We start from the raw sequence: 26,589 nt of genomic DNA, 5'->3' as shown, positions 1-26,589 counted from the left end.
CAGGCAGCAGCTGGCAGGCAGGGATTGCTCTCTATTGCTCATGTGCCGGGTCCCCATCCTCATTTTGGAGGCAGGAACTGGAGGGGGTGGAAATTAGCCAGGTAGGGGGGTGGTGGGTGCTTGGGGAGCAAAGAAAGACCACACTGTTCCTCGGGGGCTTGGAGGGCTGTGCCATTGCCACACTGCTGGCAGGGTCCAGCTTATCCCCATGCTCCCAGCATCCCTGGAGCTGTGAGAGGAGTGACAAGAGCTGTGGCTGGGCTTCCTCACCTGCTCACAGGTGTTGCAGGGTGGATGTGCAATGATGCAGAACTGAAGACAGGGAGGGGGATGTGCTGAGAGGTGCTGCCGCAGCCAGGAGCTGCCCGGGCTGGCTCCGTGCTGCCGGAGCGCGGGGCTCCCGGGAGGCACGGCGTGCCGTGGTGTGGTGTGGTGTGGTGTGGTGGCACAGAGCCCTGCTCCAGCTGTAACTGGAAACAGGCTGTAAGGGGAGCCGGGGCCGGCTGGTGACCGCAGACCTGCCTGGAGAGCGGAGCTGCTGCCTCTGGAGCTCTGCCCGCCGATGCCGGCACTCCGAAGGTACAGTCCTGGGCAGCCGCGCGTCCTGCCGGGCTGGGGCGGGTGAACCCCCGAGGCCAAAGCCTCCATCCCCTCCCTGCATCCAGCCAGGCACAGCCCCAGGCTGTGGCAGTGCCACCGGGGCTGCCCCGGGCCGTGTCCCTGGGGTGAGGTGGCTTTGCCTGCCTCACCCACGTGGCTGGAGACATTCAGGAGTGACCCGACTAAAGGATGCTCTGGGTACCCACTGCCACCACAGAGACCCCTCACTGCTAGGTTTTGCAGCCAGGGTCCCTCCTGTGTGCTGCTGCTGGATGCAGCCCTGCCCAGACAGCATGGAAACAGCCACCAAGGCTGGGTGCCCCTCTGACCCCCTGCTTTGCTTCCATCCCCCTGCACCTGGGCACAAAAGCCTCTTGGCCAGCTCTGCCGTGCCAAAGGCAGGTGAACCAGGACAAAGAACATGGGGAGGTGTTTTGGAGTCTGGTATGGAGGCTGGGACCATGGGAGGCAGCATCTGTGTGGGATGAAGCCCCTCTCTCTCCCTTTATTCCCCCCCTCTTGGAGAGCCCTTGTCATGGGCAGGGAGGCACCACAGGCACAGCCATGGCAACAGCACGGGAGCTGTGCCAGGGCACCGAGAGCACTGCCAGGGCCACCCTGCCTGGGGGGACAGAGGTAGGGACCATGGAGGGCAGTGGGGTGTTGGCAAGGACTGCACGAGTGGTGGGATGCAGGGAGTGACCTCTAGCAGCTTTTACCAGGCTGGTACCCCTTTGCTCTCTGCCAGCAGAGAGGGAAGGGCTGTGTCCCTGCCCGAGGTGGTTCCCTGCCACATCGTGGTGCCCAGGCTCTGTGTGCCTATGCCAGGAGCAGGGGGAGGGTGGTGCTGTGTGGCAGGTGCCAGGACAGGCTCTGTCAGCCCCATATGGCCCAGTGGCCATGGCAGACCTGTGCATGGACTGTGACAGTGCCAGTAGGGCTCCTGCTGATCCTGTTTCTGTCACAGACCCTCTCCTGATGCCTGCCAGGTGCCTCTCATCCCACTCTGCCCCTCTGCCCACCCTGCACTCCAGAGCTGCCTCCATCTGTGCAGAGCAGGATGTGTTCATCCCAGAAATTCATGCAGGGAGCAGGCAAAGCCATGGGATCACGGTGGATGGTGCTCCACTGTAGATGTGGCACAGAGGGACAAGGCTGGGGACAACACAGTGCCAGGATGTGCCGGCCTTGGGCTCTTCTGATCCTGGGGGAGACCAGTGGGTTCAGTCCAGTAACTGCTGCTGGTTCTTTGGTTCTGCCAGCTGCTGCACAGCTGGATGCTTCTGTCTCCCCAAACACATCCCCTGTAAGGGGGTGCAGCTGCCCCTGCCCACACCAGCCCCACTGCAGCCTGCAGGTGATCCATGTGGGACAGCGAGTTCCCACTGCTGCTGCTTAAACTTTGATGAGCTGCAGGAATCCAGGCCTGGCATTAACATTTGATGTGGTCACCACCCCGCTCCTGGGCACGTGTGTGTGCAAACACGCTGCTGGCACTGCCACGGGCCACACGTGTGGCACATGCAACCCCCTTTGCCAGCTGTGTGTGGGCACGTGTGGCACCCTGCCCATACCTGACACCTGGCATGGCATGAGGAGTGCCCCTGCAGGCTCTGGGCTTCCCAGTGCTTCCCAGCAGGGCTGTGGAATTTGGTCTGGTGTTGTGTCCCTTGCGCCGCTCCCCTTGGGTGTGCTCCCGCTGCTGCCTTGGGCTCTGCAGAATTGTCACCTCTCTCTTGGTGCCGCCGTTTGGCTTCTCGGATCCCAGGGCTTCATCCGACTCGGCGCTGACTGGAGGAAGAGGCTGATTCCTCAGGGAGGGGCAGAGGAAGCCCCGAGGCGCGGGGAGGGTCCCGTTTTGGGGTAACGATGCTGCCCCTGCAGCGCTGCCCTGGGGGGATGCTCCCAGCAGCGGGAGCCTTTCCCTGCTCCTTCGGAAAACTCTCGGGGCTGGCGTGGTGCATCCCTTACATTATTCATGCCGCCGCGAGCCTGGCGGTTGGGTTACAGCCGGATCCCAGCCACCGGCACCGCGCTGCCGACTCGGGGGTGCGCGGGAGCAGGAGCAGCTCCGCCGGGCTGCCCCGAGCCGGGTCCCGCCGCCCCAGCGCCATGCCAAGCGGGCGGCCACCGGCGCCCGAGGGAGCCACGCACGGGCATGTGCCTCGCCAAAGCCGGGCACAGGTAAATTCCCAGCCGGGGCAGGCGGCGGGGTCCCGAGCCGAGTGCTGTGCCGGGAGCAGGCTCCTGCCCGCACAGGGCATCACCTCCCAGCGCCCCGCCGGAGCATGAGCGCCCGCCGCTGCCAGGATGGCCGGCAAGAAGGGGGAGCCCAAAGGGAAGGCGGGCAAAGGGAAAGGGAAAGATGGCAAGAAGGGCAAGAAGGAGGATCCCAACGAGTCGGAGGATGCCTCGGATGCGGAGCTGCTGAAGGCAGAGGAGAGCGAGGAGACGGAGGTGGTGGAGGAGGAAAAGGAAGAAAAGGAGGAAAAGGAAGAGGAAAAGGAGGTGGAAAAGGAGGAAAAGGAGAAAGATGAGGAGGAGGTGGTTGCAGAGGAGCCCAAGAAGGGGAAGGGGAAGAAGGGATTGCCCAAGGCAGGAGTGGCAAAGAAACTGGGCCGTGGGAAGAAGGAGACGGAGGAAGAGGAGGGCGAGAGCAGTGCTGCAACAGCCAAGAAGAACACGAAGGGCACCTCCAAGCTGATGATGGGGCTGGCAACCGACAAGAAGAAGAAAGGGGCCAAGGGTGCAGAGGCCAAGGGCCAGCCCAAAGATTCTGTGGAAGCCAGCCCAGCCGAGGAGGAGGCGGCAGAGCCTCCGAAGGCCCGGGCAAAGCGGAGCCTCCGCAGCACTTCGAAGCTCTTCCTGGGCTTCAAGAACCTGGGGCTGCGCCGGCCCAAGAAGGGGCAGTTCAAGAACACATCCCGCTTCTTCTGGGGCCTGCATAAGCACAGCACCAAGAAGAGGAAGAAAAAGAAGAACAAGGCAGTGCTCAAGTCCACCTCCAACCTGATGATGCGCTTCAAGCAGGTGGGCAAGAAGAGGAAGGAGGAGGCCAAGGAGGAAGCCAAGAAGGAGTCACCATCGAGGCCATCCTTCCTGCTGCTGCGGCGGGGCGGGCAGGACCCCGAGGACGGCTCATTGCTCTTCCGCCGGCGCCCGGAAAGGAAATTCAAGCCCCGGGCGCAGGTGCTGAGCAAGGCGGCCTCTGCCACGGGCTGGCTGGCCAGGAAGGTGCTCTCCCGGCGCGGGCGGCTGGTGGGGGGCGGCCGGGCGACTGACACGGCCTGGCTGTCCCGTATCGGTGCCAAGAAGCTGCCGTTCCCCGCGGAAGACGAGATCCTCAGGCACCGGGCCAACATGAAGCGGATCCCTGGCGGTGTCGGGCTGTCGGCGCCCGGCACTTCGCGGCAGGGCAGCATGGCGAGGCGGCCGTCCCGGCGGCGCTCCCAGCGCGCGGCCGCGGAGCCGCCGGTGCCGCGCTACGGCTGGGCCGAGGAGGAGAACGGAGCCTACGGCCGCCGGCGAGGCTACGGCAAGGAGGATGGAGCCTACGGCTCCCGCCGTGGCTATGGCAGGAAGGAAGAGGGAGCCTACGGGCCCTGGCGCAGTCAGCCCAAGGAGGAAGATGGAGCGTACGGCCCTCAGCACGGCTACGCCGAGGAGGACGGAGCCTACGGCCCGTGGCATGGCTACAGAGAGGAGGAGGATGGAGCCTACGGCCCCCAGCACAACTACTCCGAGGAGGAGGAAGGCTACATGCAAAGCCCAGCCTACCCAGCAGGGTATGGCTTCGAGGACGCGGTGCCGGCCCCCTACTCTGACTACCCTGGCTATGAGACAGAGGAGGAGTATGACTACTACGGGGGGTTTTGGGAGGATGGTGAGCAGCCAGGGCACCCCTACGGCGACTCAGAGCTCGAGGACGAGGGACCGTATGGTGGTGGGTCTCCCCTCAGCCTCTATGACCCGTACAGCAGTGACCCAGAGTATGGTGAGGAGGCAGCAGGGCCCTTCGGCTACAGGGGGGACCCCTACGAGGACTTTGGGGAGCCCTTTGCCCGGGGGTACCCTGGGGGCGAGTACCCCGAGCATCGCATCCAGTACAGCGAGGGTGGGTGGGCGCCGCACGCCCAATCCTCCTGCAACCCCTACGCCCTGGGCCTGGAGGAGATCGCGGAGGGAGAGGAGCCCGAGGAGTGGGAAGAAGAGGAGGAAGAAGAGAAGGAGTATCCCTTTTCCATGCTGAGCGCCTCCTCGCTCCGGGGCATGCGGGAGACGCTCTCCTCCAAGCTCTCCCTCAACAGGAAATTCAGGCTCTTCCCCCGACCCCAGGTCAAGCTTTTCGGCAGGGACCGCCTGGACGTCCCCCTCCCGCCGAGGGGGGTGGAAGGGGCCGCCCGTGACGAGGACGACTACGACGAGTACGAGCCGCCACCGCCCCCGGCAGCCCCCGGCCCCGCGGCATCCCCGGCACGCCCGGTTTCGGCAGCGCGGGCGTGCGGGAGCCCCCTGGGGCAGTTCCTGCAGCGATCCCTCTCGATTCCTGCCAGCCGCCCGCCGCGAGGTGCCGGGGGATTTCGGGGGTCCCGCACCCCCCAGCTCTCCTACAGGCGCTCCAGCCGCAGGCTGGCGGGGATGGAGAGCGCCGCTTTGGGGGGCCGGGACTCTTCCTCACCGGGGGGGCCCTGGGGGCAGCCCCCTCCCCGGGAGCCGGGGGCTGCTCGCCGGCCGTCGCTCCGTAACCCCTTCGCCAACCCCGGGCGCTCCTCTTCGCCGCCGCCCGTCCCCCCGCGCCCCGGTAGCACTCGGGGCGAGGGGCTGCGGCGCTCCCCCTCCCTCGGTGCCAGCCTCCGGCGCTTCGGCGCCGAGCCCCCCGCCCCTCCACCGCCCGCTCCCCGCTCCCCGGGGCCGGGGGGGAGGCGCCTGGGGGGGCCCGGGGCCGGGAGAGCTCTGTCATCGCGCCGGAGCAGCCCCCCCGGGCTGCCGCTCCCCCAGGCCTGGCCCCGGCTTCCCGAGCCCCCCACCAAGGCGGTGAAGCCCCTGCAGAGGACCCCCTTCCTGGCACCATCGTCCCGCCCCGGCAGCCGCCGCCTCGGCCCCTCCTGGGGTGAGGAGCTGCCCCCCTGGCAGGGCGCCCCGCGGGGTCCCGCCGGGGTGCCCCCTCCGCCCAGCCCCGCTCCCAGCACCCCCAAAAGTTTCATCCAGCGCATCGGGCAGCCCCTTGCCGGGATGGCCCCCCACTCCCCACCTCCGAGGCCGTCTGCTGAAGCGGGGGGCCGCAGCCTCTCCAAGGGGCGCTCCGTGGCGCAGTCCCTGGCTTCGCTGCTCGTAAAGAGCATATCCCCCAGCAAAGCCCCCTCATCCTCACCACCCAGCCGCCTTCCCTCCACTCGCTCGCCCCCCATGCCCCGGCGCCCATCCCGGCGGGACGGGAGCACCCGCCGGTCTCCGAGCCCACCCTCGGGGCGCCGGGGCTGGGCCGAGGTCGGGCGCCCCATCCTCCCCTCCAACCCACGGGGCAACCGCAGCCCCTCACCGCCGCGCCGCGCCGCTTTCCCACCGCCCCACGGGCGAGCCCCCGGCTCTCCGGCCGTCCCCCGGCACGGCGCTCGTCCCCCGGGGCCGGCGGAGCCCACGGAGGGTGACGGGGCCGGGGAGGAGGGCGCGGGGCGCTACGCGGTGGTGACGCCGCAGGTGCAGAGGTTGGGCTCCTTCCGCCGCGCATCCCGCATGTACAAGCAGCACTGGTCCACGCAGCACGTCGTGCGGGTGCGGGAGATGCCCGACGCCTGGACAGCCGAGCAGGGGCTCCCCCAGCAGCCCACCCAGCGCGGCCGGCGGTGGGCAGGCCAGTGGGGAGCCGATATCGCCCGGTACCTGTGCCAGCGCCCGCCGGCGGGCGGCTGGAGGGACAGGCACCCCTGGGCAGAGGGGTACCTGGGCAGCAAGCAGCCCTGGCGCAGCAAGGTAACGCCTGCGGGGAGCCCCTCGGGGGATGGAGCCGGGGGTGGGCTGGCAGCTGGCGGAACCCGGGGCAGGGTGGCGAGTTAAGGCGCCTGAGGGCTCACCCAGGCAGGAAAGCAGAGGGGTTTGCAGTGCCCAGGGCGGGGGGAATGGCTGTAGTGGGTGTCTGGGTGCTGGCGGGGGTCCTCCCGTGGGGAGCAGGCTGGAAGAGGGGACCGTCACCGGTTGTGTGTCCCCCCGCGAGCGGCCCCTCTGGGGACACTTGATTCTGGCGTATGGAAATGCAGAGACCCGATCCCGGGGACGGGTGCAGGTGGCACGGTGACCCGGCGGGGTGTCCGCTTTCCTGCCCACCCCCTGGCCGGGTGCCAGCGCAGGCTCCCGTGTGACACCTGTCCTGTGTCACCCCTGCACGTGGCCGGGGGGAGCAGCCTCAGCCCCCTTCCATCACCTGCCCTGAAGGTGATGCCCACGGTGAGCGGGATTCCCAGGAGCAGGTTTTCCTGGGACCAGCCCCAAGGTGGCCTTGTGGCCTCACGTTTCTGTGTTCCAGCACTGCTGCTCTCAGCTGACACACTATGCTCCTCCTGGGGGACTGGTTTTGGGGCTGTGGGGTGTCAATGCTGACTGCGTGTCCCCTGGTTTGGGGTCACAGACGGTGTTTTGGGGTGGTGGTGGTGACTGGGTGGGACATCTGAGGGTGCTGGCACATCCCGGCCACGTGGGGTGTTTGCTCCATGCAGATGCAGTCACTGTGCAGCCTGCCCATCGTGCGGTACCAGGAGCCACAGGAGGAGGACGGGCTGGAGGACATGACCCAGCTGGAGTGAGTGTCCCTGTCCCCTACGCCGTGACTCAGCTCTGTGGGGGACAACGGGGCTGCAGCCCCCAGCCCCACATCCCTGACCCTGCTATCCCACCCCATCTCATCCCAACATGAGCTCTGCCTCAGCCTCCCAGGCCTGGAGATGCTGAGGGCACTCTGAGCACAGCAGAGTCCCTCTGTCACCTCCTCTGTCCCTCTGCCCCCCCTAACTCAGCCTGTGCTCCACGGCAGGGACCTGCAGGAGGCTGCAGTGCTGAGCAACATCCGGACGCGGTTCGAGCGCCAGCTCATCTACGTAAGCTTAGGGGGACACAGCATCCCCCAAAGAGTGTGGGGTGGGGTCTTTGGGGAGTCACCCCCCCGAGGGCTCGCAGCCCCACACCCTCTCTCTGGCAGACCTACATCGGCAGCATCCTGGTGTCGGTGAACCCGTACCGGCTCTACAACATCTACGGCAAGGAGCAGGTGCAGCAGTACGAGGGCAGAGCCCTGGGTGAAAACCCACCGTGAGTACCAGGCTGTCCCCAAACGCCCTGAGGGGATGGGGTCACTCCCACCTCCATCCCCCACACTCAGATCCCGCAGCAGAGCCTGGGGAACTCTGGGTCACTGGGTGCTGGAGTGGCTGCGTCTGTGCATGGGGAAGCTCAGGGCATTTTGGGGGGCCCTGTGCTGGGCCAGCATGGCACCTCCCACCCCCTGCTTCTCCCCACCCCAGGCACCTCTTTGCCATCGCAAACGTCGCCTACTCCAAAGTGATGGATGCCAAACACAACCAGTGTATCGTCATCAGGTGGGAAAAGGCCGTCCCCAGGCACAGCCCCTGATTAACACCACTCTCACTGCTGGGCGGCTGCCACCAGCCTGGCTGGGCCCCGGGGTGCTCGGGGGGTTTGGGGTGGGCACCCCTTGCCTGGTGGTGGCCCCAGCCATGCCCCTGCTCTGTGTTTCAGTGGGGAGAGTGGCTCAGGGAAGACCGAAGCCACCAAGCTGATCCTGAGCTACCTGGCAGCCGTCAGCCAGAAACGCAGCGCTGCCCCACAGGTAGGGTGCTGCCCTGGGGACATCCCTGAGTCCCCATGTCCCCATCATCTTCTCCCACCTCCATCCCTCTGTTCCATCCCTCCTCCTCACGGCTCTGCTGCTCTCTCCTTGTCCCAATGCTTCCACCTGGACCTTGGCAGATAGAGGTACCGAGGGGACACGTGGGCTGTGATGGGTCAGGGGGACAGAGAATCGTGGTGTCACCTTGGCCATGGCACCCCAGCTGCAGGGGAAAGGCGGGAGGGCCAGCAGGAAATCAGTGCATGCACAGAGATGGAACCTTTGTGCTCTCTCACGTCCTCATTTAACCTGGCTGTGGTGCACACCTCAAATTCGGGCACCCACGGGCGTGTATGTGGAGCGTGGGGTGGCAGGGAGGGTGGCAGGGTGTCACAGGGGGGGCCCTAGCCTTGGAGATGCCCCGTGGTGTGTTGGGTGCCCAGGTTCACCCCCCCCAGCTCTCCCCATCACCACGACAGATCCTGGAGGCGACCCCTTTGCTGGAATCCTTCGGCAACGCCAAAACCGTGAGGAATGACAATTCCAGCAGGTTTGGGAAATTTGTGGAAATCTTCCTGGAGGAGTAAGTAATGCTGAGTAATCTGTGAGTGGCTGCTCCCACCCCGTGCCCCCTGCTGCCCCAGGGGTGTCCAGCCCAAGCCAGCCCCTTGTCCCTTGGCTCTGGGAGGACACATAGGGATGTTTTTGGGACAAAGCTGGTATGGCAAGGTGATGGCACCTGAGGACAGGTGGCTGTCCCTGGGGTAAGGGCAGGGATGCTGTGACCTGGCTGGCACCTTTACCATTCCCAGTCCCCACCCCTGTCCTCATATCCCATCCCATCCTCTCTTGGCCCCACTGATCCTGGCAAGGGGTGCCTGATATCACAGCCAGGTGCAGACACCTCTCCCTGCCCACCCATCCCTGGTGGGGGGCATCTGGGGAGCATTGGGGCACGGGTGGGTGTGCTGGGGGCCACAGCCCCTGCCCACACCGAGGTTGCCAGCCGGGTGCCCACTGTCCCCCTGCAGCGGCTTGATCTGCGGTGCCATAACCTCGCAGTACCTGCTGGAGAAGTCCCGCGTGGTCTTCCAGGTGCGTGGTGAGGGGGTCCTGGGCTCTGCCCCCCACTCTGCCCCCTCTGCCACCCCCTCCCCAGCCCTGTCCTCTGCTCTCCAGGCCAAGAGCGAGCGCAACTACCACATCTTCTACGAGATGCTGGCAGGGCTGCCGTCCCAGCAGCGGCAGCGGTACTGCCTGCAGGGCGCCGAGACCTATTACTACCTGAACCAGGTAGTGTGCCCCTGCCCGGCCCCCCCACGGCCTCATTTTTGGGGGGGCTGCCCAACCTCAGGGTGCTGGTGGGCTCCCGAGTCCTCAATGTGTGGATGAGGAGGAAGCTCAGGGCAGGGTGACCCCCCCCATGCTGGGTGCTGACCCCCCCGGGACACACTGATGGACTGAGGGGGTTGTGCCAGGGTGGGAACTGTGAGATTCCGGGCAAGGATGACGCTGAGGATTTCCGCCGGCTGCTCAACACCATGGAGGTGCTGAACTTCAGCGTGGATGAGCAGAACAGCATCTTCCGCATCCTCTCCTCCGTCCTCCACCTGGGCAACGTCTACTTTGAGAAATACGAGGTAGCCCACGGGGAGCCAAGCTGTGCTCCCGGGGCGTGGTTTGGGATGTGGCAAAGGGGGGATCACCGATGCCACGGCACCGCTGTGTCCCGCAGACCGACTGCCAGGAGGTCGCCACGGTGGTCAGTGCCACCGAGATCCGCACGGTGGCTGAGCTGCTGCAGGTGTCCCCCGAGGGCCTGCAGAAAGCCATCACCTTCAAGGTGACGGTAAGTGCAGGGGGCACAGCCTGGGAGGGGGTCTCTGGCCCCTGGGGACCACCCTGGGCTGATGTTGCTGCAACCCCATCATGCCATTTCCCAACCAGGAAACGCAGCGGGAGAAGATTTTTACCCCTCTGACTGTGGAAAGCGCTGTGGATGCCAGGTAGAGGAAGGGGGGGCTGCACTGCAGGAGGGTGTGGGGGGGTCTGAAATGCAGATGCAGTCACTGTGCAGCCTGCCCATCGGATGGTGTGGGAAGTGGAATGCCAGGGATGGTGTGGGAAGTGAAATGCCAGCTGGGAAAGGGGATGATCAGGTCCCCCAGTGTGGATTAGACTCTGTGGTGATTAAAACTGGTGCTGTGGTGGGTGCTGGCTGTGGCAGTGGAGTACACTGGTGCCTTTCCAGAGCTCCAGCACTCTGCTCATCTCTCCTCTTCCCAGGGATGCCATTGCCAAGACCCTTTACTCCCTGCTCTTCGGCTGGCTCACGGACCGCATCAACAAGCTGGTGTACCCGCGGCAGGAGGCTCTGTCCATCGCCATCCTGGACATCTACGGCTTCGAGGTGAGCAGGATTCATCCCACCTCCACCCCGCCTCAGTCCCAGCTCCACCCTCCCAGGCTCCATGGATCTTCCTTCTCGCAGGACCTCAACTTCAACAGCTTTGAGCAGCTGTGCATCAACTACGCCAACGAGTATCTGCAGTTCTTCTTCAACAGGATTGTGTTCCAGGAGGAGCAGGTGGGGCTGGAGGCAGTGCTGGGCTCTGCTGTGGGGCTGGGGGCACAGGGCTGACCCGGTGCCCACCCTGCAGGAGGAGTATATCCGGGAGCAGATCGAGTGGAAGGAGATCCCCTTCAGCGACAACCAGCCCTGCATTGACCTCATCTCCCAAAAACCCTACGGCATCCTCCGGATCCTGGATGACCAGAGCTGCTTCCCCCAGGTGAGGGGCTGCCTGGGGATGATTGCTGCCAGCACTGGGAGGTCACTGTGGCTGGGGAATCACCATGCACCAGGGCTGCTCTTCTCCTGGGCTGTCCTGGACAACCTGGGAAATCCCCAAGGTTCCTCCAGGCTGGATAAGCCCAAAGAATCATAGAAACATCATGGAATCACAGAATGGCTTGGGTTGGAAAGGACTTTGGAGATCACCAAGCTCCAACCTGTTGCTGAACCGCCTGAGCTGTGTGTCACTCCTGTGTCCCTTCCCAGGCCACCGACCACACATTCCTCCAGAAGTGTCACTACCACCACGGGACAAACCCGCTCTACACGAAGCCGAAGATGCCACTGCCCGAGTTCACCATCAAGCACTACGCAGGGAAGGTGACCTACCAGGTGTGTGACATTGGGATGTTAAGGCAGGTTAAAGAGGAGGTTGATCCTGCACCAAGGAGGGAAATGCATCTCTGGGGGTCTGGCTGGGGTCCTGGAGCTCCTTGCCTCACCCTGTCATCCTGCCAGGCTGCTCACCATGAGGTGTTGCTATTTGCCAGGTTCACAAGTTTTTGGATAAAAACTATGACCAGGTCCGTCAGGATGTGCTGGACCTGTTCATCAGCAGCAGGACCAAGGTAGGGCCCTGCCTGGTGCTGGCTCTGCAGTGACACTGGGCATCAATAACCCCCTTCCACACATTCCTTTCCATGTCCCCAAGCATGTCCCCAAGGCTGGTGAAGCCCAGGGGAACCAGAAGCAGAGGATCCCTCTGGCTCTACCCATGGGATCCTCTGGGCTTAACCCCTCAAGCATTTGGCACAAACAGGCACATGGGCTGCTCCTGTGCTCTGTATGATCCATATCCTCATCCCCATCCCTATCCAGGCAATCCTGCCACAATTAGGGCTGGGCACAAAAGGAGCGGCCGGGCTGTGAAGAGAATGTGGGAGAGCTGCACCATCCCGGCCACCTTCCTCCTCTCTAACCCTTCCTGTGTCCCCAAGGTGGTGGCCAACCTCTTCTTCGGCCACGCCCAGGTGATGGCCCGGCAGAGGAGCCTCATCAGGAGGAGCAGCACCAGGACACGGCGGTACAAGGCTCCTACCGTGGCCGCACGGTTCCAGCAGTCGCTCCTGGAGCTCGTGGAGAGGATGGAGAGGTCAGTGTGGGCAGGGTGGGCAGCCAGGCCGTCCTCTGGGCTGTTGGGAGCTGGACCTGAGCCCGAGGTGCCTGGCTGGCTTTGTCCCCTATTCTCTGAGGCTGACAGGGTCTCTCTGTCACAGGTGCAACCCCTTCTTTGTGCGCTGCATCAAACCCAACAACAAGAAGGTGAGAGCCGGGGCTCTGCTGCTGCTGCTGCTGGTGCCTCTGCTACCTGCCCCGCTGGCACTGGGAGTGCGTGGGCACATGGCAGGTGGGGGTTTGCCCATGCAGTTGCTGATGCTTCTCCCCATCCCCACCCCAGGAGCCGGGGCTCTTTGAGGTCGATGTGGTCAGGACCCAGCTGCGGTACTCGGGGATCCTGGAGACCATCCGCATCCGCAAGGAGGGCTACCCCATCCGCATCCCCTTCCTCGTCTTCATCGACAGGTGCCCGGGGGCTGCAGGCTGGGCACTGCCATCCCAGCCAGGGGACACCACAGAGTTTGTGGGTGTTTTGTTCCCCCAGTGGGAACTGGGAACCCCTCGTGTTAATGCACAGCTCTGGGAGAAGCTGCATCTCCAGGCGCAGTGTTTGTCACCACAGGGAGGGTCTGTGCTGGTGTCCCAGCGGGGTCACAGTGGTGACAGTGTCTTGGGCTCACCCAGGTACCGCTGCCTCGTTGATATGTGGTCCAATGTCATTCCCAATGGAGCCAACTGTGTGGAGATGCTGAGGAGCCTCTGCCCCGTTAACCCCAGCATGTACTACGTCGGTGTCACCAAGGTACTGTCCCAAGAGGGGGCTTGGCTCCAGTGATGCCCTGGGGGTGGTGACCGAGGCAGGGAGCTCAGAGCCTCACCCCTGCTCCCAGCTCTTCCTGAAGGAGCAGCTGTACCAGGCGCTGGAGAGCAAGCGATGCCGTGCCCATCACCTGGCCGCGCTCACGCTCCAGCGCTACGCTCGCACCTTCTTCATCAAGCGGCGCTTCCGCTCCCTCCGCCGCAAGATCGTCCTCCTGCAGAGCCGGGCGCGGGGATACCTGGCCAGGTGGGGGTCCCTGGGGGTGGCGGGTGGGCAGGGGTGGGTGGCAGAGGGTGACGGGTGCCCTCCTGCAGGCAGCGGTACCGGCGCATGCGGCACACGCTCATCAAGTTCAGGTCGCTGGTGCACATCTACGTAAACCGCCGGAGGTACCTCAAGGTGAGGTGGGGCCTGTCACATCCCAGGGGGTTCCAGGGGACCTGCTGCCACCCTGCTGCATGCTCAGTCTGGAGAAGACACTGTGGCATCCCCAGACTGCGAGCCCCACCACGTGCCACCCTACCAATCTCCTCCGTGCCCCATTGGGTATTGGCAGTGCCTTTTTGGGGTGAAAACCCGGCTGATGTTGGGGAGGGGGCAGTGGCAGCCCAGGGTGCCGTGATGCCTCAGGGTCTCCCTTCCTCTGGTGGGACTCAGCACGGCTGCTCTGCTTGCAGAGGAAGGAGGATGCTCGCCGGCGGGCCGAGGAGGAGAAGGAGAGGATGAAGCAGGTAAAGATGTGCGAGCACACGTGTGATGCACGTGCAGCCCGTGTCGCTGTGCCCTCATCCCTGCCCATCCCTGTGCTCCTGGCCGCGGCACACGTGTGATGCACGTGCAGCCTGTGTCGCTGTGCCCTCATCCCTGCCCATCCCTGTGCTCCTGGCCGCGGCACCCGTGGCTGCTGGGGCAGGGAGCAGCACGGCAAGCGGGCACATCCCTGTGCAGGAGCTGACGCGGAGGGAGGTGGTGGATGTCACCCACCTGGAGATCCCGGCCGAGCTGATGGGGCTGCTGGAGGCCGCTGCAGGTGAGCGGGTCCCGCACCGCCATCGCTCCCAGCCCCTTGTTCCCCCCACGACGGCCGTGCCGTAGCTTCCCGCTGTGCCGCAGCCGCTCGGGAGGTGAATGCCGGCTGCGTGGTGCTGGTGCCGCCGCCGGCGCTGCAGCCCGACCCCCAGCTCACCCTCCCGCTCGACATCAACGACTACCCCATGGCCAAGTACGTGCGGGGCCACTTCCAGGTAAGGTGGGCAGCGGGGAGCTTTTCCCGACGGGCAGACAGCTTTTTGGGGAGTCCCTGGCACTGCGGTCATGGTGGAGCAGTGAGGTTCAGGGTCCCCGTGGTGGCTCCCCGCACTGTCCCACCGGGCTCTGCCCCGGCTCCCACCCCGGGGACACCACGGGTAGCAAGAGAGGCTGGATCCGGGGTGGCTGTGGTGCTGTGGGGAGCTGGCTGCCACCTCCCTCCCTCCCCGTGGGTTCCTGTCGTCTCCAGAGGCCGGGGGGACCCTGCTGAGGTTATCGGAGAGAGACCCGCTGAGCCCTCCTGGACGCCCGACGCGGGGCGGATCCGGAACGCTGGGGCGGGAGACCAGGTCGCTTTGCTCCCGGGACCCCGGCCCCACCCACCGTCACTTTGCCCCATTCCTCTTCCTCATCCCTATTTTTGCCCCGTGTTTCCCAGTCCCCGGCATCCTGAATGACAGCACCGGGGCTGGATAAGGCTCTCAGCCTTGCCAAGGTGTTGCCACGGAACTACAGAATGGTTTGGGTTGGGAGGGACCATCCAGTTCCATCCTAGAACCTTTCACTAGACCAGGTTGCTTCAAGCCCTGTCCAACCTGGCCTTGAACGTTTCCAAGGATGGGGCAGCCACAACTTTTCTGGGCAACCTGTGCCAGGGCCTCACCACCCATCTCTGGTGCTGCCAGCACAGCCTGAGCCCCTCCCTGCCCCACTCCCAGGACGCTGCTGGCCCCATCCTTCACCCCAGCCCTTTGGCAGCCCCACAGGCTCCACCCAGCATCAGCACCGTGGGGCCAGCCCCTTGTGGCCTGAGGCTGTCCCCAGGTAGCCATGGGTGCGGGTGTCACCGCAGGAACCTGCATTTGGGATGCTGACGGCCCCACTGAAAGCCCCCCTCACCCGGCTGGATGAGGAGCTGTGCCACGAGGCTCTCAGCCTCTTCCAGCTGGTAGGTGGGATGGCATGAGGTCCATCCCCACATTCCCCTGCCCGCTCTGTGCCCGGGGCCAGAGGGAGGACCTGGCTGTCCCTGTGGCAGATCCTGCGGTTCATGGGGGACCCGGGGCTGGGCGGCCCGCAGGAGACCCTCTTTGGCAACTACATCGTGCAGAAGGGGCTGTCAGTGCCGGGGCTGCGGGACGAGCTCCTGGCACAAGCTGCCAACCAGGTGTGGAGGAACACCAACGTCAACAACGAGGAGAGGGGCTGGCTGCTGCTGGCCACCTGCCTCAGCGCCTTCCCCCCGTCCGCCGCCTTCGACAAGTACCTGCTCAAGTGAGCTGGGCGTGGGCTCTGGGGTGGGGAATGGGCAGGGCTGGGACCCTCGGGAACACACCGGTGCTCATGCCTGGGGACACTGCTGGGGCTTTTCAGGGCTCTCCTGCCACCTGTGGCTGAGGTTGCTGCCTACACCCCAGCTGGTTCCTCCACGATTGCTTGGGCCAGCCTGGCACACATGGCCAGGTCCTGTTGGGAATGCTCTGAGGTCCCTTCAGGATCCCTCTGGCCAAGCTGGCATATGTGCTCCTGTCCCTCTAGATTCCCAAGGGCCAGCCTGGCACACGTACCCAGGGATACTTGCTAAGTCCCACTAGAAATGCTCTGAGATCCCTCCAAGATGCCTTGGGCCAGCCTGGCACATGTGCCCAGGATGCTGCCGAGATCCCTCCAGGGATGCTCTTAATCCTTCTGTATAGTAGAAACAGGCAATCCCCCAGTGGGGGAATAATGTTCTCTGACTCCAATGATTCAGAAAGATGAACAAATGTTTTATTAAGCTATACTATATTACACTAATACTATACTAAAACTATACTAAAGAGTTTCTGTACTAAAGAATACTAAAGAAAAACCCATGGCTGTCTCCAGACAGACACAACACACGTGGATCCAATTGGTCAAGGAATCCAAACAACCTTCACAAGTGTCCAATTAACAAATCACTTTGGGTAAACAATCTCCATAACACATTCCACATGTGCCAAACAGCAGGAACAGTGAATACAGATAAAAATTGTTTTCTCTTCTCCTCTGAGCTTTCTCTGCCTTCCCCACGAAAAATCCTTGGGGAAGTTGTGCCTGCTGCTCTCTGTGACGAGAGCCGTGTCCACACCTCTGTGGCCCCCTGTCCCGACCTGGCACGCACGATCCTCCTGCAGCACCCTGCCTTCCCCTCAGGTTCGTGTCAGACTACGCCTTCGCTGGCTACAAGCCGGTGTGCCAGCGCAAGCTGATGCACGCCATGGCCCGCTCCCAGCTGGGCGCCGCGGCCGCCCGCGCCTTCCCCCCGTCGCTGCTGGAGTGGACGGCGAACCGGCAGCAGGCCAGCATGGCCCTGGACCTGCACTGCTTCAACGGTGCGGGCAGCGCGGTGCTGGGCACGGCGCTGGCGAGGGTCGGCCCCAGGGTGACCACCCTCACGGGCAGCGGGGACTGGTGGCACCTGCTCATTGTGCATCCCTCCCCAGGTGACCAATTCTCCTGCCCCGTCCACTCCTGGAGCACAGGCGAGGACCTGGCAGGGGATGTCCTGAAGCTCAGGTACGGGCTGGCTTGGCACCCACCCACCCTGCGGGTCACGCTGTCACCTGGGGCTGCCTTCGGTGTCCTCAGGATGTGGGAGCCTGAACGCCCAGCTCATGGGGCAGCATGGATGGGTGTGTAGCTCCCTGTGGAGCCCGTGCCCATCCCCAGTGTCTGGCTGTTGGCAGAGGGCTGACAGAGGGCTGGCGTGGCTGGTCTGTGGCTATGAAGGCTGGTGCCCAGTGGGCTGAGCTGGCTGGACACGACTATGTCCTGGACCTTGTCTCTGACCTGGAGCTGCTGCGGGGCTTCCCCAGACAGAAATCCTGCTTCCTCATTGCATGGGATGGCACGGAGAGCCACAGCAGGGACAGCCGGCCGTAGGTACCCGGGCAGGGATGGTGCCCCACTGTGGGGCTGTGGAGGGAGCCCTGGCACCGGGCTGGATGGGTGCCAGGGCTGGGTGGGCTCCTGAGGGGAAACCTGGCACCCAGTGGGTGCTTGATGAGTGCATCCTCCCTCTATGCAGGGTGCTGGGACACGGATTTGATTTGGATGAAGTGCCACCTCCCCCAGCTGTGAAAGCCCCCACACTGCCCTCCATGGAGGCGTATCACCCCCATGGTAGGGCATTGTTCCCCCCAGCTCCTGTCCCCCAGTGCTGTGACAAAGCCCTGCCATGCCAGTGGTTCATGCCTTGTCCCCTCACAGATGGGGAATTTGGGGAGCCACGCAGCCAGAAGGGTCTGGACCGGTACCTGGACAGTCTCTTTGACCCCGTGCTCTCCTACGGCAATGGGGTGAGAGGGGTGTCCCCCTGCCTCAGGCATTTTGGGGGGCAGGTGGCTTGGCCACTGTGCCCTGACACCTGTCCCCCAGGAGCTGGAGAAGCCGTCCATCCTCTCACAGAGGCTGAAGGGAGGAGGTGGCGTGGGAGGGGGGAACAGTGGCACTGATGCCACCCAGAGCAAACCTCCCGTGGCTGCGGAGACGCGTCAGCCGAGGGGTGAGCGCCTCCAGCTGTTCCACACCCCCAGCCAGCCCCCTGCCTCAGTTTCCCTGTCTGATCTTTGGTGTGGGGAACATCCCTGCACCCAGAGCCCCACAGCTCTGACTGAGCTCTCCTCTTTGCTGTCACAGGCACAGAGCCAGACCCGTCCCCACAGCGCCGGGCAGATGTCAACCAGCCACCCGGAGCCTCGGTCAGTGCACGGGGCCGGGAGGGGTCAGGCCCCTTCTCTGCTTCAGGGCACCTCTCTGGGGCAGCCCCTGGGCACGGGAGCAGCTGAAGGTGCCAGGTGTTGATAGCATCGTGTCCCTTGCAGGGCAGAGCGGCAGAGGGGACGCCAGCCCACGTCCCCCAGCCCCGGCCCTACTCACAGAAAGCTGGTAAGGGGTCCCGGTGCATCGGGGTGGCCGCAGGGGTTCGTGGCACTGAGCCAGGACCCCTGAGCCGTGTGCTTGGCTCCGCAGCAGCCGTGGGCCGGCGGTGGCCGGGAGAGCCAGTGCGGCATTCCCGGCTCAACTCGGAGCACTTCCCGCGGCCCACGCACGACATCCGCAACATCATCCGGCAGTGCCAGCCCGGCCCGCGCAGCTCCCAGCCCCACAGGTGCACACCTGGGCCCCAGCCACGCCCAGGGCTTCTCCTGCCTGGGGCTGCACGTGCTGCTCCTGGTGCCGAGGTGCAGGGAGTCCCAGGGTATACGGAATGCCGGGGTGTAGGGAATGCTGGGGTGCCCCAAGTGATGGGGCTGCAGGTGGTGTATAGGGAATTCTGGAGTGCAGCTGGTGCTGGGGTTCAGCTGATGTGGGATTTTGTCCTGGCAGCAAGCTCTTTGGGAAGAAGCTGGACCCCCATGAGGAAGCCATGCAGATCCTGAAGGAGCAGCTCTCAGCATCCCGGGTGCCATCAGCTGTGGTAGGGATGTGGCCGCCCCCGTGTCCCCCTGACGAGGCTGGGGTGTCACTGGCACTGCCCACAGCCCCTCTGTGCCTCGCAGGGGCCCAAGGAGGTGGTGGCTGCGGTGAAGCCGGTGCCAAGTGCCAGGTACCAGCTGCGAGCACCCACAGGACGTCCCGCAGCCACACAGCCCCCAGGTATTGCTGGGCAGAGCCGTGGCACTGGGGGGCCACGGTGGAGTGAGGCACTCGGCCCTCCCAGTGGCACAGCTGATGCCTGGTGGGATAACTGCTGTGTCCGGCTCAGGCAGAGAGCTGCTCCCCGTGCCTCAGTTTCCCCAGGTGGAGCAGCTGTTGTTGGTTCCCCCCGGGGATTGCAAAGCTTTCTGTCCCTTTGCAGTCTTTGTCTCACGGGAGCTCCCGTCCGAGGCGCAGCAGGTCCAGACCCAGCTGCACCGCAGCTGCAGCGAGGACTTCTACACCTACCACAACGTGCCCTGGAAAATATTCATCCGGAAGGAGGTGCAGATTGTGGGGACACTTGAGGACAGGTTGGTGCCAAGGTCCTACCGGGATAAGGGGTTTACACCAAGCCCTGGTCTCTCTCCTGGCAGGTTTTCTACCCCAAGGACAACATCAACAACCCACTGCTGCTCGACCTCATCTTCCGGCAGGTGAGGCCCCGAGCTGGCCCCGCAGCCCCCCGGGGTCCCTGGAGATGGGGCACTCCCCAGTGGGGTGATGATTTACTCATCCCACTGTGGCCACCCTGCCTGAGCTGCCGTGGAGGAGCTGGGGCTGTTGCGAGCTGGGGCTGGGGGGATTTTTGCTCCTCCCCACACAAGCCCACTGCTCCTCACCCCCTTTCCCAGATCTTCAGTGATGTGCTGTCTGACACCTGCATCCGGATCAGCCACGAGGAGCGGCTCCGCCTGAAATCCCTCTTTGGTAACCCTGTGTCCTGCTGCTCCCTGCCTGGGGGCTCACACCCAGCCACTCTTGTGCCTGTCCTCATCTCCTGGGTCTCTATCTCCAAGCCAGGACTGACTCTGCTTAACCCTGGGTAGTTTTGCCTCCAAAAGTAATGATCCCCGCCCTGTAATTTAGCCCTCCACAACATCACAAATTGTGTCAGGTCTCAGCCAGCTGCTGGGGGGACACACATCTGTCCCTGCAGCACAGTCCTGCCAGGCATGGGAAGGGCATGAGCATCCCTGCTTTCACTGGGAACTCTGTCCACACCCTCTCCAGGCAGGGGGTGCTCACGGGAGATATTTCCCCCTCCCCACAGCGGAGAACAAGCTGGACTCCTTCAGCCCAGTGGCCACCGAGAGTGTCAAGAGGGAGATCATTGCCGCAGCCCGGGATGGCTGCGAGGTGTACTTCTCCCGCCTCTTCCCTGCCACGGTGAGAGGCCAGCAGGGTCAGCATGGGGGGCATTGTGTCACCATGCCCCTGGCTGAGGTGCTGTCCTGGCCCCCAGGGCAGCGTGGGGACGGGTGTGCAGATCCTGGCCGTGTCCCACGCTGGCATCAAGCTGCTGCGGGTGGTGAAGGGCACCAATGTCCCCGGGGAGCAGCTGCGGGTGCTTCGAGCCTACAGGTAGGGGTAGCCAGGGTGGGGTGGGTGCTGTGGGTGCTACAGATGCCGGGTGTTTCAGCCTCCCCTCGCCCTGCCCCAGCTACCCCGACGTGCTCTTCGTGACCACCCCATCCAGGAATATGCTGGAGTTCAACCTGCGTGGAGAGAAGCTCATCCTCTTCTCCCCCAAAGCCCCCCAGGTCAAGGTCATGGTCGACCACTTCATCACAGAGCTCAGGAAGGTGGGGGGTGCCCTGGGGCCAGGGTGGGTTTGTCCCGGGGGTCAGACCCTGCCCGTGTGCCTGTGTTTGGGAGGTTGGGGTGGGCAGAGGAGGGCATCCTGTGAATGGGACGGTGGCTGGATTTGGGGGAATGGTCCTGAGGCTGTGGGTGCTTGAAGTCCCTGTGCTGGGTGGGGTGTGGGTGTCCCTATGTGCATGGGCTGTGCCAGACCCCCTGTGCCCAGGACTCTCAGTATGTGGTGGCCGTGAGGAACTACAGCCCAGAGGACAGGGGCCAGCTCAGCTTCCATAAAGGGGACATCATCCACCTGCAGTCACTGGAGCACCCTGAGAGAGGTGAGGGGCCCCCAAAGCTCCCCATGCCAAAATGCCTTTGATGGGGAACACAGGGGAAGCAGACTGCTGGCTTGCCCTGCCCTGGAGGTGGCTGTGTGCTTGCCTTGCATCCTGTGACACCCCATGTCCCCATGGTGTCCCCGTGGTGTCCCTGCAGACCACTACTATGGCTGCGTGGTCCGCAAGAAGGTGATGTACCTGGAGGAGCTGAAGACAGGCACCCAGGATTTTGGTGGGTGCCACACTGTCCCTGTGTGTGTCCCTGAGCTGTGTCCCCTCCTGGGTCTGGGGCACGGGGCAGGGTCCTGCCTCTGTCACCTCTCAGCAGGATGGTTTGGGATCTTTTTGGCACTGACCTGATGCAGGGAGGTGCTCCCCTGCAGGTCCCACCCTGGTGCCACCCACATCCGTCAGGTGGCAGGCTTTGTGGCCCCTGGTCTGCACCTTTCCCTTGAGTGATGCCAAACTGCAGCTGCTTCCAGCCAAATCCCATGGCCAGATCCCTGAAAAGCGCTGTGGGTGCAGAGGAAGGAGGGAGCAGGCAGAGAATTTCAGGGGTGACCCTGGCAGCTGCCAGCCCTGTGCCATCCCCACCATCTGTCTGACACAGGGTGGAAGTTTGGGGCCATCCATGGCAGGTCAGGGCTCTTCCCTGCCGAGTACGTCCAGCCCGTGGCGGCGCCCGACTTCGTCCACCTGCCTGCGGAGAGGAAGGAGGAGCCCAGGGACAAGCAGGGCAAAGTGGCGGCGTCGGCGGCCGTGGCCGTGGCCGTGGCCTCCACTGCTGCTGCCCAGGAGCTGGACCGCAAAACCGAGGTGGGTCCTGGCCCGGGGCTGTCCCCGGTGCTGGCCGTGCCCGGTGCCCACCGCCCCGCTCCGCAGGTGTCCCCAGCCAGTGCCACCTTTGTGGAGGAGGGAGGTGGTGATGAGCAGCTCAGCGATGTCACCGGGGCCTGTCCCATGCTGGCCTTTGCCCAGCGGCATTTCCGTGCAGCACGACGTGGGACCACGTGAGTGTCAGCGGTGGGACGGGGCATGCCGTGGTGGGGACACCTGTGCTCACCTGCTGCCTTGTCCCTCTGCCAGGGACTCCCGTGGGATGAAGGTGCCAAGTGTGCTGGAGATGCTGACGTTCACCAAGGTGTGGGGAAGTGGAGTTCTGGGGTGTCCTGCTGTCACCTGCAGGTCCCTTTGAGGTCCCAGCAGGGTCCCAGAGCTGGCCCTCTCCCCCTCTCCAGATTCCCATTCAGGAGTCACTCATTGAATTTGTGGATGGTGGCCTCAACAAACTGGCTGCTGAGGCTTTCCAAGGTAGGTAGGGGCACAAGTGTCCTGTCCCCCTGTCCCTCAGCCATCCCCAGCCCTTGGAGAGGGGTGGGGCTGGACCAGGATGGGCAGAGGAGGGGTCCTAGGGGAGTTTAGTTCTGGTCCCACTGCTCCATGTGCCCAGGATGTGCCCACCCAGGAGAGCACGTCCCTGGGGAAGGGACATGCTGACCTGTGTCACGTGTGGCTTTGTTGTCCCCAGCCGTGATGAAGTTCATGGGCGACCACCCCCTGCGGGGGCACACAGAGCTGGACATCGTCTGCACCATCCTCAGGGTAAATCCATCACTGGGGCGCTGAGTCCTGGGGGTGGCCTGGGCAGGGGGTGGCAGAGAGGTGGCAGCTGTGCCTGTCCCCAGCTGTGTGCAGAGCACGAGGTCCTGCGGGATGAGGTGTACTGCCAGATCATCAAGCAGATCACCAACAACACCAGCTCCAAGCCGTGAGTCCCTCCACCCACGTGGCACAGCAGAGGCTGGCACTGGGACACTTGTACCCTGGCCAGGCCGAGCTGCTCCAGCCTGCGGGGACACCTGGGGACCTCATCCTGTGCTGCTCCCCAGGGTGATGGTGCCACCATGGGCATCCTCACCCTGCTTAGGGGATCAGCCCTGGCTGTTCCTACAGGGACAGCTGCCAGAGAGGCTGGAGGCTGCTCTACATCCTCGCTGCCTACTACAAGTGCTCTGAGGTGCTCCGGCCCTTCCTCGTGGCCTTCCTGCAGGATGCCAGCAGGCACCCGGAGCTGCCTTTCCACGGTAGGGAAAGGCACACACCCCAGGGTGCTGGGGGCACGGTGGGAAAGGACACCTCAGGTGTCACAGAGCTCAGGAGGAGCTCTAGCAGAGCCAGCGTGCAGCTCAGCCCCATCTTTCATCCCGGTCCCTGCTCCTGCCAGGCATCGCCAAAGCCTGCGAGCAGAACCTGAGGAAAACCCTGCAGTTTGGTGGCCGCAGCCTCTTCCCCAGCAGCATGGAGCTCAAGGCCATGGTGGTGAGGCCAGGGGCTCGTGGGTGCCCGTGGGGTGGAACAGGGCTGGTATCAGCTTGAGATCCCCCCCAGAAGTTCTGGGTACCCACATGGGGTCAGGTTCTCCCTGTGGACTTGGGATCTCCCTCAGACACCATCCTGGAACGGAGCTGATCCTTTTTGGGGATCTTCCCAAAGGAGCACAGCCCTTCTTAGGGTCTGCTCTTCACCACTTTGGGGGTACCCTGAGCCTTCAGGGGTCCCCAGTGGGGATGGAGCTCTGTGGGCATGGAGTGGGGGCATGATGGTTCAGGTGGACAGGATGGGCAAGAGACAAGATGATCCCAATGGGATGGTTCCTTAGGGACAGCTGCAGGATTTGGGGTGTCCTGTGGGTTCTTGCTGTGTGAAGGGCCCCCCTGCACCCCAACGTGTCCTCCCACGCAGGCTGGACGCAGCGCCAAGCGCCAGCTCTTCCTCCTGCCCGGTGGCATCGAGAGGCACCTCAAGATCAAGACGTGCTCGGTGAGCCAGAGGGGACAGGAGGCTCAGTGCACCCCAAGATTACGGTGACACCTCAGCTGTGGGCACCCAGAGGGGGTGGATGTGGGGGGGCTGCACCCTCTGGCTGTCCCTGCTGTGGGACTTCATCCTCTGGGAAAAGCAGATCATCACTGGGATGAGCCTCAGTGCAGGGCAAGTTGGTGGCCGGAGCACAACAGGGAGAGGTGGCAGTGTCCCAGCCAGCTGTCCCTGTGCCCAGGTGGCTCTGGATGTGATCGAGGAGCTGTGCTGTGAGATGGGGCTGCAGAATCCAGAGGCTCTGGAGGAATACATCCTCTTTGTGGTGACCGAGAGAGGTGAGGAGCTGGCAGGGGTGGGACAGACAGGACAGGACAAACCAGGATGGGACAGCCATGCGGGTGGTGTGGTGGCCGTACTCAGACTGCTGGGTGGCACAGGGCAGAGCGTGCGGCCGCTGACCCGCCGGGAATACGTCCTGGACGTGGCTGCCGAGACGGAGCTCCGGGACACCAGCTACACCTTCTGGTGCCGCCGCGTGGTCTGGAGCCAGCCCCTCAAGTTCGACAACGAGCTCTACGTCACCGTCCACTACAACCAGGTCGGGCCACCCCGTCAGCCTCCCCCAGGGCCACCTCCCTGTCTCCCTCAGAGCGTGCCCTGTCCCCAAGCCGTGTCCCTGTGCTCTGTCCCCCTCCCAGGTGCTCCCTGACTACCTCAAGGGGCTGTTCACCGTCCTGCCGCCGGCGAGGCCGGGAGAGCAGCACTTCCCGCACGTGGCCAAGCTGGCCGCCCTCCAGCACCGAGCCAAGGACCGCCACCACCTCCCCACGGCGTACGGCAGGGACAGGGCACCTGGAGGGGGGGGAAACACACGTCCCGTGGGATTGGGGACCCACTGGCCAGCACTGGCCCTGACCTCGGGCTCCCCACAGGCGGGAGATGCAGGACTACGTCCCTCCGCAGCTCTTCCGCCTGCTGAAGCCCCAGTCCTGGCTGCAGATGGTGACCCAGCACGTGCAGCAAGCACAGGCACTCAGCGCCCACCAGGCCAGGGCACAGTTCCTGGGTGAGGGCACAGGGCGGAGACAGCCACAGGCAGAGGATGCAATGCTGATGAGGACATGGTGCTAATGAGGATGCAATGCTGCGGGGGGTGCGATGCTGCCTGGAGGGTGATGATGATGATGATGATGGGGATGGGATGCTGCTAGGACAGGCAGCCCTTGTTCCTGCACAAAGCCTGCGGTGCTGTACATGCAGGATGGAGTGCCAGGACAGGACAGGCTGCTTCCAGGCCCCATTGGAACACTGGTTTTTACCCTTGGATGCTCCTGGGGACTGGGCAGATGGGGGTGGCAGTGGGCACTGAGACCCCGGCCTGTGCCCTGCAGGGCTGCTGAGCGCCTACCCCATGTTTGGCTCGTCCTTCTTCTACATCCAGAGCTGCAGCAACAACGCCATCGTTTCGCCCTGTATCCTGGCCGTCAACCAGAACGGCCTCAACTTCCTCAGCAAGGAGACCCACGTAGGTGTGGGGCCGTGTGGGACACGTGGAATCACGGCACGGCTCGGGCTGGAACAAACCTTAAAGCTCATCCAGTTCCACCCCCTGGCAGGGACACCTTCCACTAGACCAGTTTGCTCTAAGCCCTGACCAAACTGGGGTCTGTGGTCCCCTTAGAGGGGTGGGTTCCCCTGTCACCCTTAGAGGGTCACCCCCCTGTCCCCCTCCCAGGAGCTCATCGCCAAGTTCTCGCTGAATGAGATCCACTCCACGCGGACGCAGCGCCCCACGGCCGGCTCCAGCTCTCCCTACGTGGAGATCACTCTGGGAGACCTCCTGGCCCAGGGCATCACCCAGCTGCAGCTGGAGCAGGTCGGGGACACCTGGGGACATCGGGGGGGCCCTGCTGGGGCTCTCACAGCGGTGGCACGGCCACTGCCCATCGGCGTGTCCCTCTGCAGGGCCTGGAGCTGTGCCGCGTGGTGGCCGCGCACATGGAGAGGCTGCTGGGTGCCCGGGAGAAGAGGCTGACGCTGCCGCCCAGCGAGATCACCCTGCTCTGAGCCCGCCATGGCCCGGACCCCCGGCACCCCGGACCCCCGCACCCCGGACCCCGGCAGGGGGGGACAGAGGGTGCAGTGACCATGGGGTGTCCCCAGCTTGGCCAGTGGCCGCTGTCCCCCTGTCACCACCCCGCTCTTGTTCTGGGGTTTTATACACGCCCGGGAGCCCGGCAAGACTCGGTGTCCGTGGTTTTGTGTTGCGCTCGCTGCCGCAAGGGGGATGCTGCCCCCCGTGTCTGATCGATCACCATCTGTTTCCCCATCCCGGTGCCTCAGTTTCCCCCACCGGTCTCCGTGTCCGTTTCCCCATCCCCGTGCCTCAGTTTCCCCTCTATCCCGCCCGTGCCTCAGTTTCCCCGTGCCCCTCCCCTTTCAGTCACTCCCGCCCTCCTGTCGCGCTCGTCGCGTCCGCCAGGGGGAGCCGGCGCCGCGCGCCCGCCGCCACCTCCGCGCCCCTCCCTCCCCTCCGCCGCCGCGCGCGCGCGCGCCCCAACCGCCCAATCAGCCGCCGGCCCGCTGCGCTCGCTGTCGCCCTCCGGCCAATCAGCGCCGCGCGGGGCGGGGCTGCCGCTGCCGGTTAACGGCGCCGGTGGGTGCGCGCGGGGGTGGGCGGGGTCGGGTCGCGCGCTGTGCCTGTACGTGCGCGAGAGGGGCGGGGCCGGGGGGGGGGGCGGCGCGGGCGCGGCGGGGGGGGGGGGGG

At 64.5% G+C, this 26,589-nt stretch overlaps 1 protein-coding gene across 1 annotated transcript; it reads left to right on the top strand.

The window, feature by feature from the left end:
• Positions 1-3,597: 3,597 nt before the first annotated feature.
• Positions 3,598-26,133, top strand: MYO15A (myosin XVA). Its single transcript, XM_041462770.1, has 63 exons — positions 3,598-6,570; positions 7,311-7,393; positions 7,625-7,688; positions 7,790-7,899; positions 8,112-8,186; positions 8,347-8,437; positions 8,917-9,020; positions 9,469-9,532; positions 9,617-9,730; positions 9,916-10,077; positions 10,173-10,286; positions 10,385-10,443; positions 10,724-10,847; positions 10,929-11,024; positions 11,098-11,229; positions 11,499-11,624; positions 11,783-11,860; positions 12,230-12,384; positions 12,509-12,554; positions 12,691-12,815; positions 13,035-13,152; positions 13,241-13,416; positions 13,485-13,569; positions 13,848-13,901; positions 14,119-14,200; positions 14,284-14,414; positions 15,272-15,367; positions 15,458-15,693; positions 16,597-16,775; positions 16,887-16,959; positions 17,130-17,321; positions 17,471-17,565; positions 17,653-17,741; positions 17,821-17,947; positions 18,082-18,143; positions 18,267-18,330; positions 18,415-18,553; positions 18,772-18,862; positions 18,945-19,041; positions 19,244-19,365; positions 19,458-19,517; positions 19,716-19,791; positions 20,135-20,250; positions 20,327-20,445; positions 20,525-20,666; positions 20,891-21,002; positions 21,160-21,234; positions 21,613-21,818; positions 21,885-22,012; positions 22,089-22,143; positions 22,241-22,313; positions 22,531-22,604; positions 22,688-22,770; positions 22,956-23,086; positions 23,227-23,321; positions 23,745-23,822; positions 24,061-24,157; positions 24,260-24,420; positions 24,521-24,654; positions 24,755-24,888; positions 25,214-25,347; positions 25,558-25,698; positions 25,788-26,133. The coding sequence occupies exons 1-63, from the start codon at positions 3,613-3,615 to the stop codon at positions 25,887-25,889; spliced, it is 9,714 nt and encodes a 3,237-aa protein (XP_041318704.1). The 5' UTR covers positions 3,598-3,612; the 3' UTR covers positions 25,890-26,133.
• The last annotated feature ends 456 nt before the right edge of the window (positions 26,134-26,589 follow it).

The sequence above is a fragment of the Pyrgilauda ruficollis genome, unplaced genomic scaffold, assembly GCF_017590135.1.
Source record: "Pyrgilauda ruficollis isolate IOZ18807 unplaced genomic scaffold, ASM1759013v1 scaffold16, whole genome shotgun sequence".
Taxonomy (NCBI): Eukaryota; Metazoa; Chordata; class Aves; order Passeriformes; family Passeridae; genus Pyrgilauda; species Pyrgilauda ruficollis.
This window is presented reverse-complemented; position numbering and strand designations above follow the sequence as displayed.